Consider the following 13,827-nt stretch of genomic DNA (forward strand, 5'->3'; position numbering starts at 1 on the left):
CCTCTTATTATCATTGCTTGCACAGTTACAAAATTAGACAGATTGGCAGACAGTAAAGTCACATAAACAAGAATTTGCCTAATTATCTCTCCTTTGTTTCTGTTCCAGTAAATTAAAGTTTAAATAAAAGATTCCATTGGCCAGTTAACCAAGATGTGTTTTATCATTTCTTCATTGCCAAGCTTAGTAATGATGCTAAATAGGTATTGCTTCTCCATAGCACCAATTCTGTGTGAGTTTTACAGAGGAGGATCAACTGCATCATGCTAGGGATAGATTTCTCCACTGGGGAGGAATATGAAGAGACTCCTTGTATTATACGATGGGAAGATGTTTGTACTGTCAAAGTAAACTCTTGGATCATATGTACAAACCAGTATTGAAATAAGGAATGTTGCTTCAGTTTAGCACTGGGGATTTCCACTTTTGGAAATTTGTGTCCAAAAAGAGCCTTTAATTGTTCCTGCATTGGTTGAAAGACCATACAGTATATTTTCTTCTTCTTGGATTTCTCTGCCTAACTAGAGACTTTTTAGAAGTTTTAACACTCTCCTAACGAAACAGCATTGGATAGAAACTTGCACTCTTGCTGATTGTATATGCATGATAGTGTACATGGCTAATATTTAATCACTTGCTCAGTTACACTTTTGTTTTCCTTCTGGTAGTTTTCTGTCCCCAGTTCATTATACAGTCTAAGCTGAATCTGTTTGAGATCCAGGTATTTTGCATTGTCTTGTTAATCAGACCCGAATGCTTTTATTCTATTATCTTTCAAAATCTGCTGTTTTCAAATCTGATGTCTAGCTCTTTTACATTCTGCCATACATTTGAAGTATGTCTTTGCCCACATTGTTTTGCGGATGCTTGCAAATTTTAAGCCCCACCTCCACAGCACTGGTGTAAGCTAAGGCTTTGTTGTCATAGCTACCGACAGTCAATTTAATTATAGTAAAAATCATTACAAACAGCACCCTGAGAAACGAGTGGCTGTAATCTAATACTTACATGTAGAAACTTGTGAGAGAACAGTTATCTGAAATGTACTTTGAAATTGCTAATTATTCTTAACTCTTTTATTTCTAATCTTCAGTTTCATAAAGTGGCTTACACCATACAAAATATAATAAAACCACTCCATAAATATCCATACAGCATAATTAAAAAGTCAATAAAACAGATAGCAGTTGGTTAAAAAGAGAAATTAATATTGTGAAGACCTGGTTACAGGAACCAAATATCAGCTTTTACTACTTCTGCTGAGATACGAAGGTCTGTTCAGTGTAAGAAATGAAAGCAAATAACTTGGTTTTTCCTTCCCAGCAGAAAGGAACCTCCCATATCATTGGGCATCTTCCCACTACCTCCAGGAGATGCACTTCTCACACCTGATAATCACAGAGGAACAGTGGAAACTCCTGGGTCAGATAATTGGAAGTTCCGTGAACTAAGTCAGCCACGCTCCCGCACCAGTTTAAAGGTGACCTAGTGCTTTTATTTTCCCCATCTGGTGAGGTTTTAATAATATGTTTCCTATGATGCATTGTGCCTAGTTGAAACCTAAACCCCAAACTATCTTTCTTTAGTTCTTAATCTTCTTAAAATGAGCGTCTTTCCAGGTGAGTTGAAGGTGAGTCTTTTTTCTGTTATATGTTTTGATGAATGGGTCTCAGGTTGCACTGGACTTTGGGGGAAGACCAGGATCTCAATTCTGGTTTTCCAGATACACCACACTCCTTTTCACCAGTTTTCTAGATGGGTAGACGGTTATGTATTAGGTTTTTTCAACTACACTATACTGTTCAGATAACTGTTGCATAATGTCCGTAACCTTTAGATTGTACAGTATCCACCTAGCAGACATTTGTTAAGCTCTGAAGTGGTTTACTAAAATCCACTGAGTACAAGTCGGAAGTCATTTCCATTTAAATTCCTTAAAATTCTTTCGGCAGTTCAATATCAAAATCTTTAATCAGTTGTTACAGCTTGGGGTTGATTATCCAGCAACCAAAATGTGATGTTCCTTGATCGTTCTTCCATGTCTGTGTACAGCTAGGTGGATTATGTGCAAGTCAAACTGTCTGGTTAAGGGACATCTTTTGCACTCTTGGGACACTGTGAAACCTTATTCTGAAATGTAGAAACTAAAGTACTGTAAAGTAAACTGAGAAAAACAATGTCTCTGAACTTGTGCCTGATGCTTATTCTTTCATCATGTGTGCCATTTGACACAGCTCTAAAACCCCTAGTTGCTCCACAATTTGTGCCAGTACATTCTGTGCCCCCACATTTCTTAGATCCTATGTATGTAGCCCATAGGAGGCCTTAGGTGAGTTGCATCCTTATAGAGTGTCTCCCTATCCCTTCACAGTTGTAAAGTGGATTGTACACATGAGTGTGGAAGGTAACTTTGAACTACAAGGCAAAGAATAGGTAAAGGTAAAGGATCCCTGGACGGTTAAGTCCCGTCAATGCTGACTATGGGGTTGTAGCGGTCATCTCGCTTTCAGGCCGAGGTAGCCGGCGTTTGTCCACAGACAGTTTTCAGGGTCATGTGGCCGGCATGACCAAACTGCTTCTGGTGCTATGGAACACCGTGACGGAAACCAAAGCTCACGGAAACGCTGTTTACCTTCCCGCCGCAGCGGTACCTATTCATCTACTTGCACTGGCGTGCTTTCAAATTGCTAGGTTGGCAGGAGCTAGCAGCGGGAGCTCATTCCATTGCAGGGATTCAAATCATCAACCTTCTGATTGGTAGGCCCAAGAGTGGTTTATAGACCACAGCGCTACCCGCAGGTTCAGACATATCACCAAACTGTAATTAAAATGAACCACAGTTTGTAAGCAAACAGCAAACCATAACATTGCATTGTGGCTTGTTACCAGAAAACAAAAATGGTTAGTCTGCTGGGCCAGGATCACACTTTGGCTAAATAGGCAATGGTTTTGCATTATGTGCTCAAGTCCCTTGGCTAGTCCAGTGAGCTTCACTACCACGTGGGGATTTGAACCCAGGCTTTTCACTATTCCAAGTTTGATATTCTTGGTGGTAGTCAACTTAAGGTATACTCTGGGTAGACCAACTGATATTAATGAACCTAGCTTAGCCATATTAATATCAATGAGCCTAAGTAAATCTTGGTTGAATGTCCGCCCCTATTTGCCAACATACCCGCTGTTTGCCTATGACTGTGCCTTCTGCCTGAGATGAATAGAGGAAGGGAAGAGAAGTAGGAGAACGCAGGATTTTTGAGGCCAGAATAGATGTCACAACACTTAAAATCGTAATGAGAAAGTAAGGAAAAATAAATTAATACCCGCAGTCAGTTTTGGATGAAGCATTAGCTAATGTTTGCCCAGGCAGTTGGATAATTCAAGTGCAGGAGCAGAAATGCAGCAGTTGCAGTAGATCAGTAGAATTCTAATTATGAAACTGGGCTAATCTGTTTCTCTGTTAAACTATTCAAACTAAGCTCTGAGGTTTTCCTTGGCCCCATTCTGTTGGCAGTTGGGCCATTTGTTGTGAGCGTTTTGTCTGCTAAGGTCAGTGAGTGGTCTGTGTGCTGCATTCTTTCCTGGATGCAGCTGGAATACAGACGTTGGGAAATGTTTAAACAAAAGTCAAGTTCTTCTTCCGCTTGAGTGCGGAGCTCTGTGGATGCACTTGGTTACGACTGCAGTTTCCTCTCCTCGAGTGATTAGGCTAAATTATTGAGGAGTGTCGGAACTGTGTGGCTTTTTTTGGAAGAGTGGGTGAGATCCAAGAAATTGGGAGAGGAGAAGGGCAGTTGTCTTAAATAGTGTATAGTACTTTTAAAATGTTCTATGAGTTTCTGGCTGGGGCAGGCTATGAAGACATGTTACTAGGCTTGACCATTATCATTTAGTATGCCCTGGACTGGGAGGCACAACTTGATGGAGATGCTCATCAGTTTCTAGCATGGAGTTATCTGATCTGCAGGAGAGAGTGAGGAACACTGGCTCCGGGCTGAGTGGTTGCAGTCCTAGACCAGAATCTAGTAATTTTCTCAGCCAGTTCAGAGTGAGACATTGAAGCAATGTATATATAGTTTATATTTAGAGCTCTCCTTTTATTTTAACATTTTATCACTTGAGTTTGGTCTTTAATATGGTTTAGATAATTTCCTCGAAATAGGATGGAAAATCAATCCATATAACATGCTGCTATCAATTCACTACATTTTCCCCTAGGAGGTAGTATTTATTAAGGTTTAATGATTAAAGTGGTCTTTATCTCTGCTTCATACTGATGTACTTACTACCAAAATGCACTTACTAGAGAGTAAGCTGAATTTAACATAGTGGGACTGACTTCTGAGTACACACAAGGTTGTACTGTAAACCCTCAATTTTGTTTCCTCGTAAGCAGTTTTGAAATAAATGTTGCCTCCTTCCACAAAGGCATGAAAGTACAAGCTTCTCCTTGAGTGGGTTTGTTACAGGCTGGACCAGGGAAGATACTTTATGACAAAACTAGAAGGATATAGACCCAAAGATGTTTGTGGCCTCGGTCCAGTATACCTGAAGGAGCGTCTCCACCTCCATCGTTCTGCCTGGACACTGAGTTCCAGTGCCGAGGGCCTTCTGGTGAGAAGAAGCCTCACTGTGAGAAGCCAGGTTACAGGGAACCAGGCAGAGGGCCTTATCGGTAGTGGCACCCGCCCTGTGGAACACCCTCCCACCAGATGTCAAAGAAATAAACAACTATATGACATTTAGAAGACATCTGAAGGCAGCCCTGTTTAGGGAAGCTTTTAATGTTTGACGCACTATTGTATTTTAATATTTTGTTGGAAGCTGCCCAGAGTGGCTGGGGAAACCCAGCTAGATGGGCAGGGTATAAATAATAAATTATTATTATTATTGCAGTCTCCGAATTGTCAAGCTTAAGCTAGAAGGATAGTCATATTGTGGCAAAAACACTTTGCTAAAAGGACGGAATTCACATGGCCCAAATCTGGAAGCTGAAAGAAGTGTTGAGAGGGCAGGTCAAGTGCCAAGGAAATTGGGGGGAGGGGCGAGCAAGGCAGCCTGCTGGCAGGAGCAAGGGAAAACACAGGTGTGATTCAGAGAACAATCTGTGATGGTGGTTGCAATGATGGAAGAGTGAAGCAGAATGCTTGGATGAGACTTCGGTTAGGTGTTGGTGAATCTGGTACTTCTGGGCAAGGCCAAAGAGCTATGGTAGAATTGTTCACCAGGTCCCAGAATTGCCCTGATGCTGCAAGATTGCTGCTGGCAAAAGTGCTTCAGTGTACAGGATTTTTATTCAAGGTGAGGCACTGATATTTGCATCTGCCATATGTAGTATCTTTGTCACAGAGGAATGTGCTACCGCTATTGTTCTTCTCTCTTACCAATTTCTTGGCAGACGCCCAAGCTTGGATCAGAATTATGTCCGTTTGCTAAGTATTTTATTGTCTGCAGTTGGGGCCATACTATATATAATGATACAGACAACTAGTGCTTTAAGCAAGGGTCTGTCCCATTCATATGTAAAGCAGGGGATACAATTTAAATCTCAAAAGGGGCATAGGCAAGGAGTTGCTTGACCCTTCACCTTTCACGTATCTGACCTTGGAGAAGTGTCGTGAGAGGATTCTTGACATAACATTGAAATTGAGATTTTCTCTTTTTGTCATATGCCACTATAAATGGATCTGTTGAAATGCCACTCTGATGTACTTCTTTATGCAAATGCTAAGCAAGTGTTCTGTAAAGCTTTGAAATTTAACGCTGGATTGCCCAGTGTTGCATTTGTAGTTTCAATCTGTTTCAACAATATGGTCGTAACCCGTTATTTTGCAGTATGAAAGAGGATCACAAGGACTTGTGTAGGCAAAATGTCTCTTAAATTCAGCTATGTTTTCTGCTTGTAATACACTTAGTTCTTACATTAGTTCCTGGAAAAAGTACGTTTTCTGAGCCATTGAGAATGATCTTGGAACTTTCCATGGCACAGTTTGCTCATCTGAATACTAAGAAGAAGCAGTACAATTTCTGTGTTGACCATTATTTGTTTACCTAATTTATAGAATTTCTCTCCTCCCTCCTTTCACTGTAAATGATTTCAAAGCACCTTGCAACAACAATAAAAACAAATAAATCAGACAAAAATGCACTGTCAAAAAGCATTTAAATCACACGTATAGAAACAGCAGAGACAGTATAAACAGTATCTAATTTTTTTAAAAGAGATGTTGAATACTATTACAACCATGGGAGAATAGGAAGACTTTTCCTCACTCCTGAAAGGTAACTAAGATGGTGTTATGCAGACACGTCTAGGAGGAGAACTGGCTCCAACAAGTCTAGTATCCATCCGGTGACTGGGAATGTTATCATATAAATTCTGTAATTACTTTGAATTTCTCTACACTTTAGGATGAACTTTCTGATGTTAGCCAAGCAGGTTCCAAATGTACTACGCCACTCTTAACTGCTGCTTCAGATGTGCTTGCGCCTGCTGAATCTCCCTCGAAAGAACACAAGGAAGGGCTTGAGAAGGACTCCGATATAGGGAACAAGAACATTGAAGTGCAAGTAGCCCAAGAAACAAGAAATGTGTCTATTGGTAAGTTCCTAGAATGGCTTGTGTGGCTAGAGCCAATACTATGCGCACGTTAAAACTGAATTTTTTCCTGTCTCACGTGTAAATACGTGTGCGTCCTAAGTTCCAGAAGAATAGTTATTGATTAATATTTAGAGGAACGGGTGATGTTCTTGATTAATATTTAGGAAACATGGTGTTCTTGTGTAATAAGGTGCAAGTATGTTTGGGTGTGGTTATCACACTGGGGTTGGGGACAAAATTGTCCCCATGGCTTCCAAATCCATTGTATGGTCTATGAAGTATAAATATTCATACCTCCTTTATGTACTTAAATTAATAAAATGTACTTAGAACGAATTAATAAAATGTTAAAGATCTATAAACTGGAAAAAACTATTTCTTATATGGAAATGTGTTTTGTGCAGAAAGTGTCTTCTTTGTGAAGTCACCCTTGCAGTAAAAAATTACTGTAACATTTAAGGGGCAATGGAGTGGCCATTTAACTTGTTGCCAGTGTAATTTTATAGTTCAGATGTCTGTTCAGCCGTGAATCTCTCTGGTCTTTGGCAGTGCTTAATCTCATAATTTAGCCATTGCTTCATTGGGTTGCTGTGAAATTAAAATAAGATACCTAGTAGTTCCCTTAAGCTCTTGGGATAGGATGAAAAAGAAATGGGAATAAATAGTTACTTCTGATCTGTTCCCCAGGTTCTAATGAAAATGAAGACAAATCTGAAGTTCAGGCAATCATCGAATCCACTCCAGAGCTGGATATGGATAAAGACCTTAGTGGATATAAAGGATCAAGGTATTTTGCTGAACACTTCTCATCAGTAAAGAACTTGGGGTGGGGGAATGTAAAGGGGAGGGTTCAGCTAAGTTGTTGCATGTGTGGAAGAGGTTCATTCATGCAATGGGCCTTTCCCCCCTCCTCCTGTGCACCCCCATACCCACTAGGCCTGCTCTGTATGACTGGGGAAACCCTCCAGAACAGGTTTAAGTGAAGGTGGGGGTGGGAGGAAGTCCCATTGCGCAGCAGACCTTGTTCCCTGCATGCATACTTAATGCTATGTTGAATTCCACTTATAAGCTCCCAACAGTCTTGTTGGGCTGATGCCAGGACCCCAAAGGCCCATACGTGGCCCACGTTGCATAGGACGCTTGGGAATGTCTGAAGCAATACAGTTGTCCACTGTGCTGCTGCTCTGCTTTTGACTGCCTGTCTGCCCAGTGCAAAGGGTCCTGATCTGCCGAGAAGATCAGAGCAGTGTGTTATGCAGCAGTCATTGTCCTTTTACTCAGGGTCTTCCAGGAGAGCTAAGAACAGTGTGTGTGAGAGCAGTGGCAAAGCTGCATGCTCTGCTACTAGGGGCAGAGAGCAGGCGGGGGTGTGGCTGGCACCCCGGAGGGCGTGGCATGCTGTCCGCAGGGGTGTGGCATGCATCCTGAGGGCGTGTGCGTTCTGGGGGCATGGCGCCCGGCACGCAGGTGGGTGCGCGCCGCATGTCCGGCGAGGCCGCCATGATGGCACCCTGCTGGAATAGTGGTGCCAAGGGTGGTCCGCGCCCTCTGCACCCTGTTCCTCCGCCAGTGCAAGAGAGTCTTGTGCTGCTTCTGATCTGCCTAAGTGCTACAGAATGCAAGGGCAGAGGACTCTTGGAGTGAGAAGTTAACGAGGACTGATCTCCTACTGGTGCCGTGGGGAGGTGGGCCAGGGGAAAAGAGTGAAAGCCAGTCAAGTGGATGAGAGGAGGAGTAACCCAGGTGATGAGCTGTGCATTTGGGGGAAGTGGGGAAGAAGCATTACCTTGGCACATGTGCCTTATGTCTCTGCCCCTTGACAGTTAAGAGCACCCACTGGTAGGTTTCTGGCACATAATTCTAGAGCCACACCTGACTGTATTGCCTTATATTGGCGGTTGCCAATGTGGCGCCCTCCAGATGTTGTTGGACTACAACTCCCATCATCCTCAGTTGTTGGCCGTGCTAGCTGAGGGTTTATGGATGTTGTAGTCCAACAAAATCTGGAGGGCACCACGTTGGCTACCGCTGCTTATTGCAGCGTTAGCTTTTATGGGCTAGAACCCACATTGTCAGATGCATGAAGTGATTTAGAAGACCATGTGCCCACACACATTGACACTCATTTGTGTGTGTACATTTACATATTTTTAAAACTTTTATTCTCCTGACTTTTAAATTCCAATTCTGTTGTGCAGCACACCTACCAAAGGCATAGAGAACAAAGCATTTGATCGTAATACAGAATCACTGTTCGAAGAACTATCTTCTGCTGGCACTGGTCTGATAGGGGATGTGGATGAAGGAGCAGACCTACTGGGTAAGTGGGTATTCTAAAAAAATCCTGTTGATTTCCATCCATTTCTTCAGCTTAAGAACTGTGAAGGTAATTGTTCTGTGAGAGTTGAGGAATGAAGTTGTTGAGAAAAGTATTCATGTTCAGTACTTCGTTTTAAGTAAGTTTGTTCTATATATAAAATGCTTACTAATTAAATATGGTGAAGTTGAAAACTTTCAGTCTCCTACATGAGGTTTTTACCAAAGGGAGTCTTTCGACTATTTATTCAGATCTCTGCTTTAGTGCGGTCCTAGGTTGCACTCAGAAGTAAGTTCCATTGAGTCCCTGATAGGTTTGGGTAAGGTTTCAGAGCAGGTGTAGCAGCTACTCACCAGGTGAGAAGGAAGTCATGTGACATGGGGAGGATACCTGAAACAGCCCCCAGAACCATCAGCCTGTACAATAATATGCAGAGGCACAAGACTACCCAAATATGAAGTGAATCTAGCATTTGCTCTGAGTTTTTAAGGACTGGTGAAATAACCAGTTTAATTTGGTAAATAGCAAGCTGAAAATAGAGCCCTCATTGGCTGCTCCTGTCTCTTTCGGTCATCAGCCTACAAGGGCAGGAGGGGCCTCATTTCTGAAATACATTCATCTAGAGGTCCCTCTAGATACCCTTTCTAATGACCCCCATCCAGATCCATTACAGCCTAGATGATTTTTCCAGATCGGAACTTCTCCACCAGCTATAGTTAAAGGAGATGAGCCCAGTTCCACAGTAAGTTCTGAAAAAGAATGTAAGAATATCCCCATTAGGAGGATTGCTAAACCTACATAATAAATAAACCTAGCACTGCTCAAACTTTGTAGATTCCATTTTGAAGCAAATCAAGGCCCAATAGCAGTTTGGTGGGTTGGTTCTTGCAGGCTGTCAGCAGATGTCTTCTGCAGTGTCAAACATTGGCATCATATGGAATCAGTAAGCCAGATGCCTCTATAGCAGCCCTATGCTCCACTGTAAGAGGGGCACATTTTGTAATGTACACTATTTCCCCAAGCAGATTTTCTATTTTGGGTCATGAAGAAGACCAAAGAGGCCCATTTAAAAGGATCAGAAAAAGGCAAATGTTTGTCTGTATTGCTAAAATATTATTTTGGACAGTGAGCCTAAGATTCTAGCTAGCCATGGGCACAATAGAAGATGAAGGTTTGGTTACTGAGTGGAAAAACTCAAGCTGAATGGTAGTCGTCTGCCCCCCTCTCTCCTGTGCTTCCAGAAAAGTCTCTAGAGGGTCAGTGGCCCCTTCTGAAGAGCATGCGATGAGGAGTGATGGGCTGCAGTGGGAAGAGGGAATTGCCCCAAATCAGCTGTAGGCCAAGTTTGCAAAATGTCATATTTGCAGAGCTACAAGCAAGACCTTGAATGCAGATTTAAATTCAGCAAATGGAATAGTAATCTATAAGTACTCACAGAAGGAAACAATGTTGACAAGGGAGTGTTTCCAGCTGATCAGGAAGAAAAATAGACAGCTACCCAGTTGTGTCGCATCTCTGGGATGGTTGCCATGACTTTGTGTGAAAATGTCAGAAAGTTGGGCTGGTTACAGCTAGAATTGTTCAGGTTAGCCAGAATCCTCACTTCCTTTTAGTGTACATGCCTGAACTGTGTAACCCAAGCACAAGCATTAAAGGGCCAGGTGGTTGAGCTCAACTGCCGTGCTCCCCCTGATAGAGCACCTATGTGTGCCTTCTCCATACCACACACTCCAGGTTCTGTTGAGCAATTGAGATAGGCCAATATCACTTGGCAACTGCGGCTAGTGGGATTGCTGTTTTGTCTGTTTCCCTATGGCGCAGCTTCATTTTTATGCTACAATGTCAGCACAGCACGGTATATGCCAGGCACCGCTGCAGTCACAGGAATGAAAATAAAGGTTTCAGTAGTAGTTCTGCTCTTTCTGGAGTTGAGCAGGAAACATGCCCTGGCATAGCCCAGGTGCCAGGATTTTTTTATTTTTTATTATTGGAAGGTAGTTACCCTAATTACAAAACTCTGCATGTAGCCTCAGCTAGAATTAAGCGTTTCAACAGATGTGCTGCAGATACTCAAGTACATTTTATTCTCTTTGTGGTGGGCAATATAAATTTCATTCATCTATTTCAAACAGCATTTATGATTTGACTTTATTTAAAAATTTAAAAAGCATTACAAGTATTTGGCTTCAGTGGCGTACCGTGGGTTGTCAGCACCCGGGGCAAGGCAAGTAATTTGTACCCCCTAACCCATGGATTTGCGCCCCCTAACCCGTGGATTTGCGCCCCCTAACCCTAACCCCCAGATGTTGCGCCCGGTGCAGCCGGCCCCCCCCTGCACCCCCCACGCTACGCCACTGTTTGGCTTTCGAAAAAGGGGGGTCACATATGTAGCTTGGTGAATAGCATCAGTCTTCTCCATTCGTTGTCCTCTGAAATTAAGTTGGCTGATTTGAATGAATATACGATGGACAGCATTAACTAGTGAAATGGAGAGTCTTGACTCTACTGATGTCCTTTTAATAGGTTTATTAATGAGTTGCTTTTAAAGCTCTTGATGTCTGTTTTAAGAGAGGGTTGCAAAGACAACTCGCATATCCCGGATTAGGGATGAGGAACCTTCTACCCTCCTGATGTTGGTGGAGCACAGTTTCCATCACTCCTGACCTTTGGCCATCATGGCTGGATGGGAATAGAATCCAACATTTGATGGGTAGGAGGATCCCAGGCTTTAGCCTGGATCTTCTAGGATTTGAAGGGAAATGACTAAATGCGGCAGAATAATCCTAATGTGTTTATACAGAAGTCCTACTGAGTTCAGTGGGACTCAATTTGAAATAAGTGTGCATTTTGTATGAAATGCCTTGTTTTGTAGCGTGATATGCAATATATCTGCTGTTTGACTTATGGAGCATGGTTCCACAATGTTAGTTTACATGGGATTCTCCAATTTTCTTTCTCTTGGGCTGCATACCCAGGGGAATATTCTGGTGTGTATGCTTTTTATATTTTCGAAAGTGATTGTTTTGAAGTTCAATATTCTTGGCTGCTGCTATCATAATATATGTTGTTATTTTGGTTTTTATCCTGCTTGGTATCTCCCCCCCCCAACCATTTTGTTTGATAATCGTTTCTCTGTTAGGGACACCAGCAGTTAAAAGTGTAGTGCAAATAAGTTTATCTTTACGAACAGCACTTTTTGAAATCCTCTACAAACTCAAACTTCAGCCACTTTTGAAGAAAAGACCCATTATTTTCTACAGATATAGGCAGATACTGGCCCAGGTACAGTGGTGCCCCGCAAGACGAATGCCTCGCAAGACGAAAAACCCGCTAGACGAAAGGGTTTTCCGTTTTGGAGGCGCTTCGCAAAACGAATTCCCCTATGGGGTTGCTTCGCAAGACGAAAAAAATCTTGCATCCCCCCGCGGTTTTTTTCCGCCCTTTTCTTAAGCCGCTAAGCCGCTTATCAGCTGTTCCGCTGATAAGCCGCTTAACAGCTGATCGCTGGAAGCCGCTTGACAGCTGTAGCGCTAATCCGCTAAGCTGTCAATGGGCTTGCTTCGCAAGACGAAAAAACCGCTATACGAAGAGCCTCACGGAACGGATTAATTTCGTCTTGCGAGGCACCACTGTACTGTCTTGTGAAACCACCCAAACATGGAGAAGCAGTTGGAAATAAGAACAGGGTTTGAAGTATTTTGTATTCTCATTTTGTATCCTCCCTGGGGTCTTCGGATGAAGGGCAGTATAAACAAACAAACAAACCTTCTGAAACCATCATGACTGTTTGCTGATCACTGAGTACAGGGCCTCCTTCTTATGTATTTAAAGCACAAGCACATGTCAAACGCATTGTAGGATGTAAATTGAAGAGCTGGCTAGTTGGAGGGCATGAAGAATGCATTGTGATGCTGCTATCCTGGCAGAATGAGGGCAGGGTTCCTTTCTCCTGTGCAGCAAGTGCAGTACATAGGAAGCTGCCTTATGCTGATTCAGACGACAGGTCTACCTAGCTCAGCATTGGCAGCAGCTCCTCGGGGTTTCAGGCAGAGTTCTCTCCCATCCCTACCTGGAGATTGAACCTTCTTGAGACCTTCTGCATGCAAAATAAATGCTGCAGCCCCTCTCCAACAGGGAGACTTCTTGCAGGTGGGTTTTGATCTGTGCATCTGCATCAGCACTGTGAGAGCAGCCACATTAAAGCGAGATACCTTGTTTAACTGGCATCAGTCAGCATTCCATGTGTTTTAGAGAATATGATCCTTGTTTCTCAAAAGAGTACATTCAGTATGCTTACGGAATCGAGGAGCAAGGTATTGGCCTTGTTCCAGTGACTTCGTCCACTACTCCAGTGGGTGCACAGAGCTCCCCTCCTTGTGCAGGTACTACCTGTTCATTTCAATAGAGTGGGCAGCTTGTGGTGTAAATATATGGACTTGCCCTCCCTGCCTTCTGACAGGTGAGCAGAGCAGCCCATTTGCTGTGGAGAAGCCCTAAATTACTATGTGCTTATTCTGTTTGAGGAGTTGGTCTCATTTGCTCAGTTTTGCAAATACATGTGTAAATAGCAAATACGTTCCAACGCTATACACATTTTAGCAGGGTCTTAATTTTCCTAGATTTGCCCAGAAACCTTTTATTGGCCTGTGTTCTAACCTTTTATTGGCCTGTGTTCTAAGATTGATGTAAGAAGGGTTGCCCAGTTTAAACACCCGTGTTTTTTTTTATGGTGAGCCATCAAGAATGTAGCTATGACATTGCCGCTTCCCCAAAATATTATTGGAACGTTATAACTTTAGATACCTTTCAGAGGTCTGAAATGTGTAACTGTTGGTATATTATAAGCTGTAAAGGTCATCCCCCCCCCACGCACACTTTAACAAAGTAACAGCTGCCAGTGTTTGTAACACCA

At 42.7% G+C, this 13,827-nt stretch overlaps 1 protein-coding gene across 4 annotated transcripts in view; it reads left to right on the forward strand.

Moving 5' to 3' along the window:
* Positions 1-13,827, forward strand: part of SPAG9 (sperm associated antigen 9) — an 80,326-nt gene that overhangs the window by 31,744 nt on the left and 34,755 nt on the right. For 3 of the 4 annotated variants that reach the window (XM_081899578.1, XM_081899579.1, XM_081899580.1), the window contains 4 exons: positions 1,327-1,480; positions 6,409-6,598; positions 7,286-7,385; positions 8,797-8,918. In XM_081899578.1, coding sequence (XP_081755704.1) covers positions 1,327-1,480; positions 6,409-6,598; positions 7,286-7,385; positions 8,797-8,918 — 566 coding nt within the window. Of the gene's footprint in view, positions 1-1,323; positions 1,481-6,408; positions 6,599-7,285; positions 7,386-8,796; positions 8,919-13,827 lie in introns of all 4 variants that reach the window. The other variant, XM_081899577.1, reaches the window with a different exon arrangement.

Source organism: Podarcis melisellensis, assembly GCF_964234715.1.
Source record: "Podarcis melisellensis genome assembly, chromosome: 2".
NCBI lineage: Eukaryota > Metazoa > Chordata > Lepidosauria > Squamata > Lacertidae > Podarcis > Podarcis melisellensis.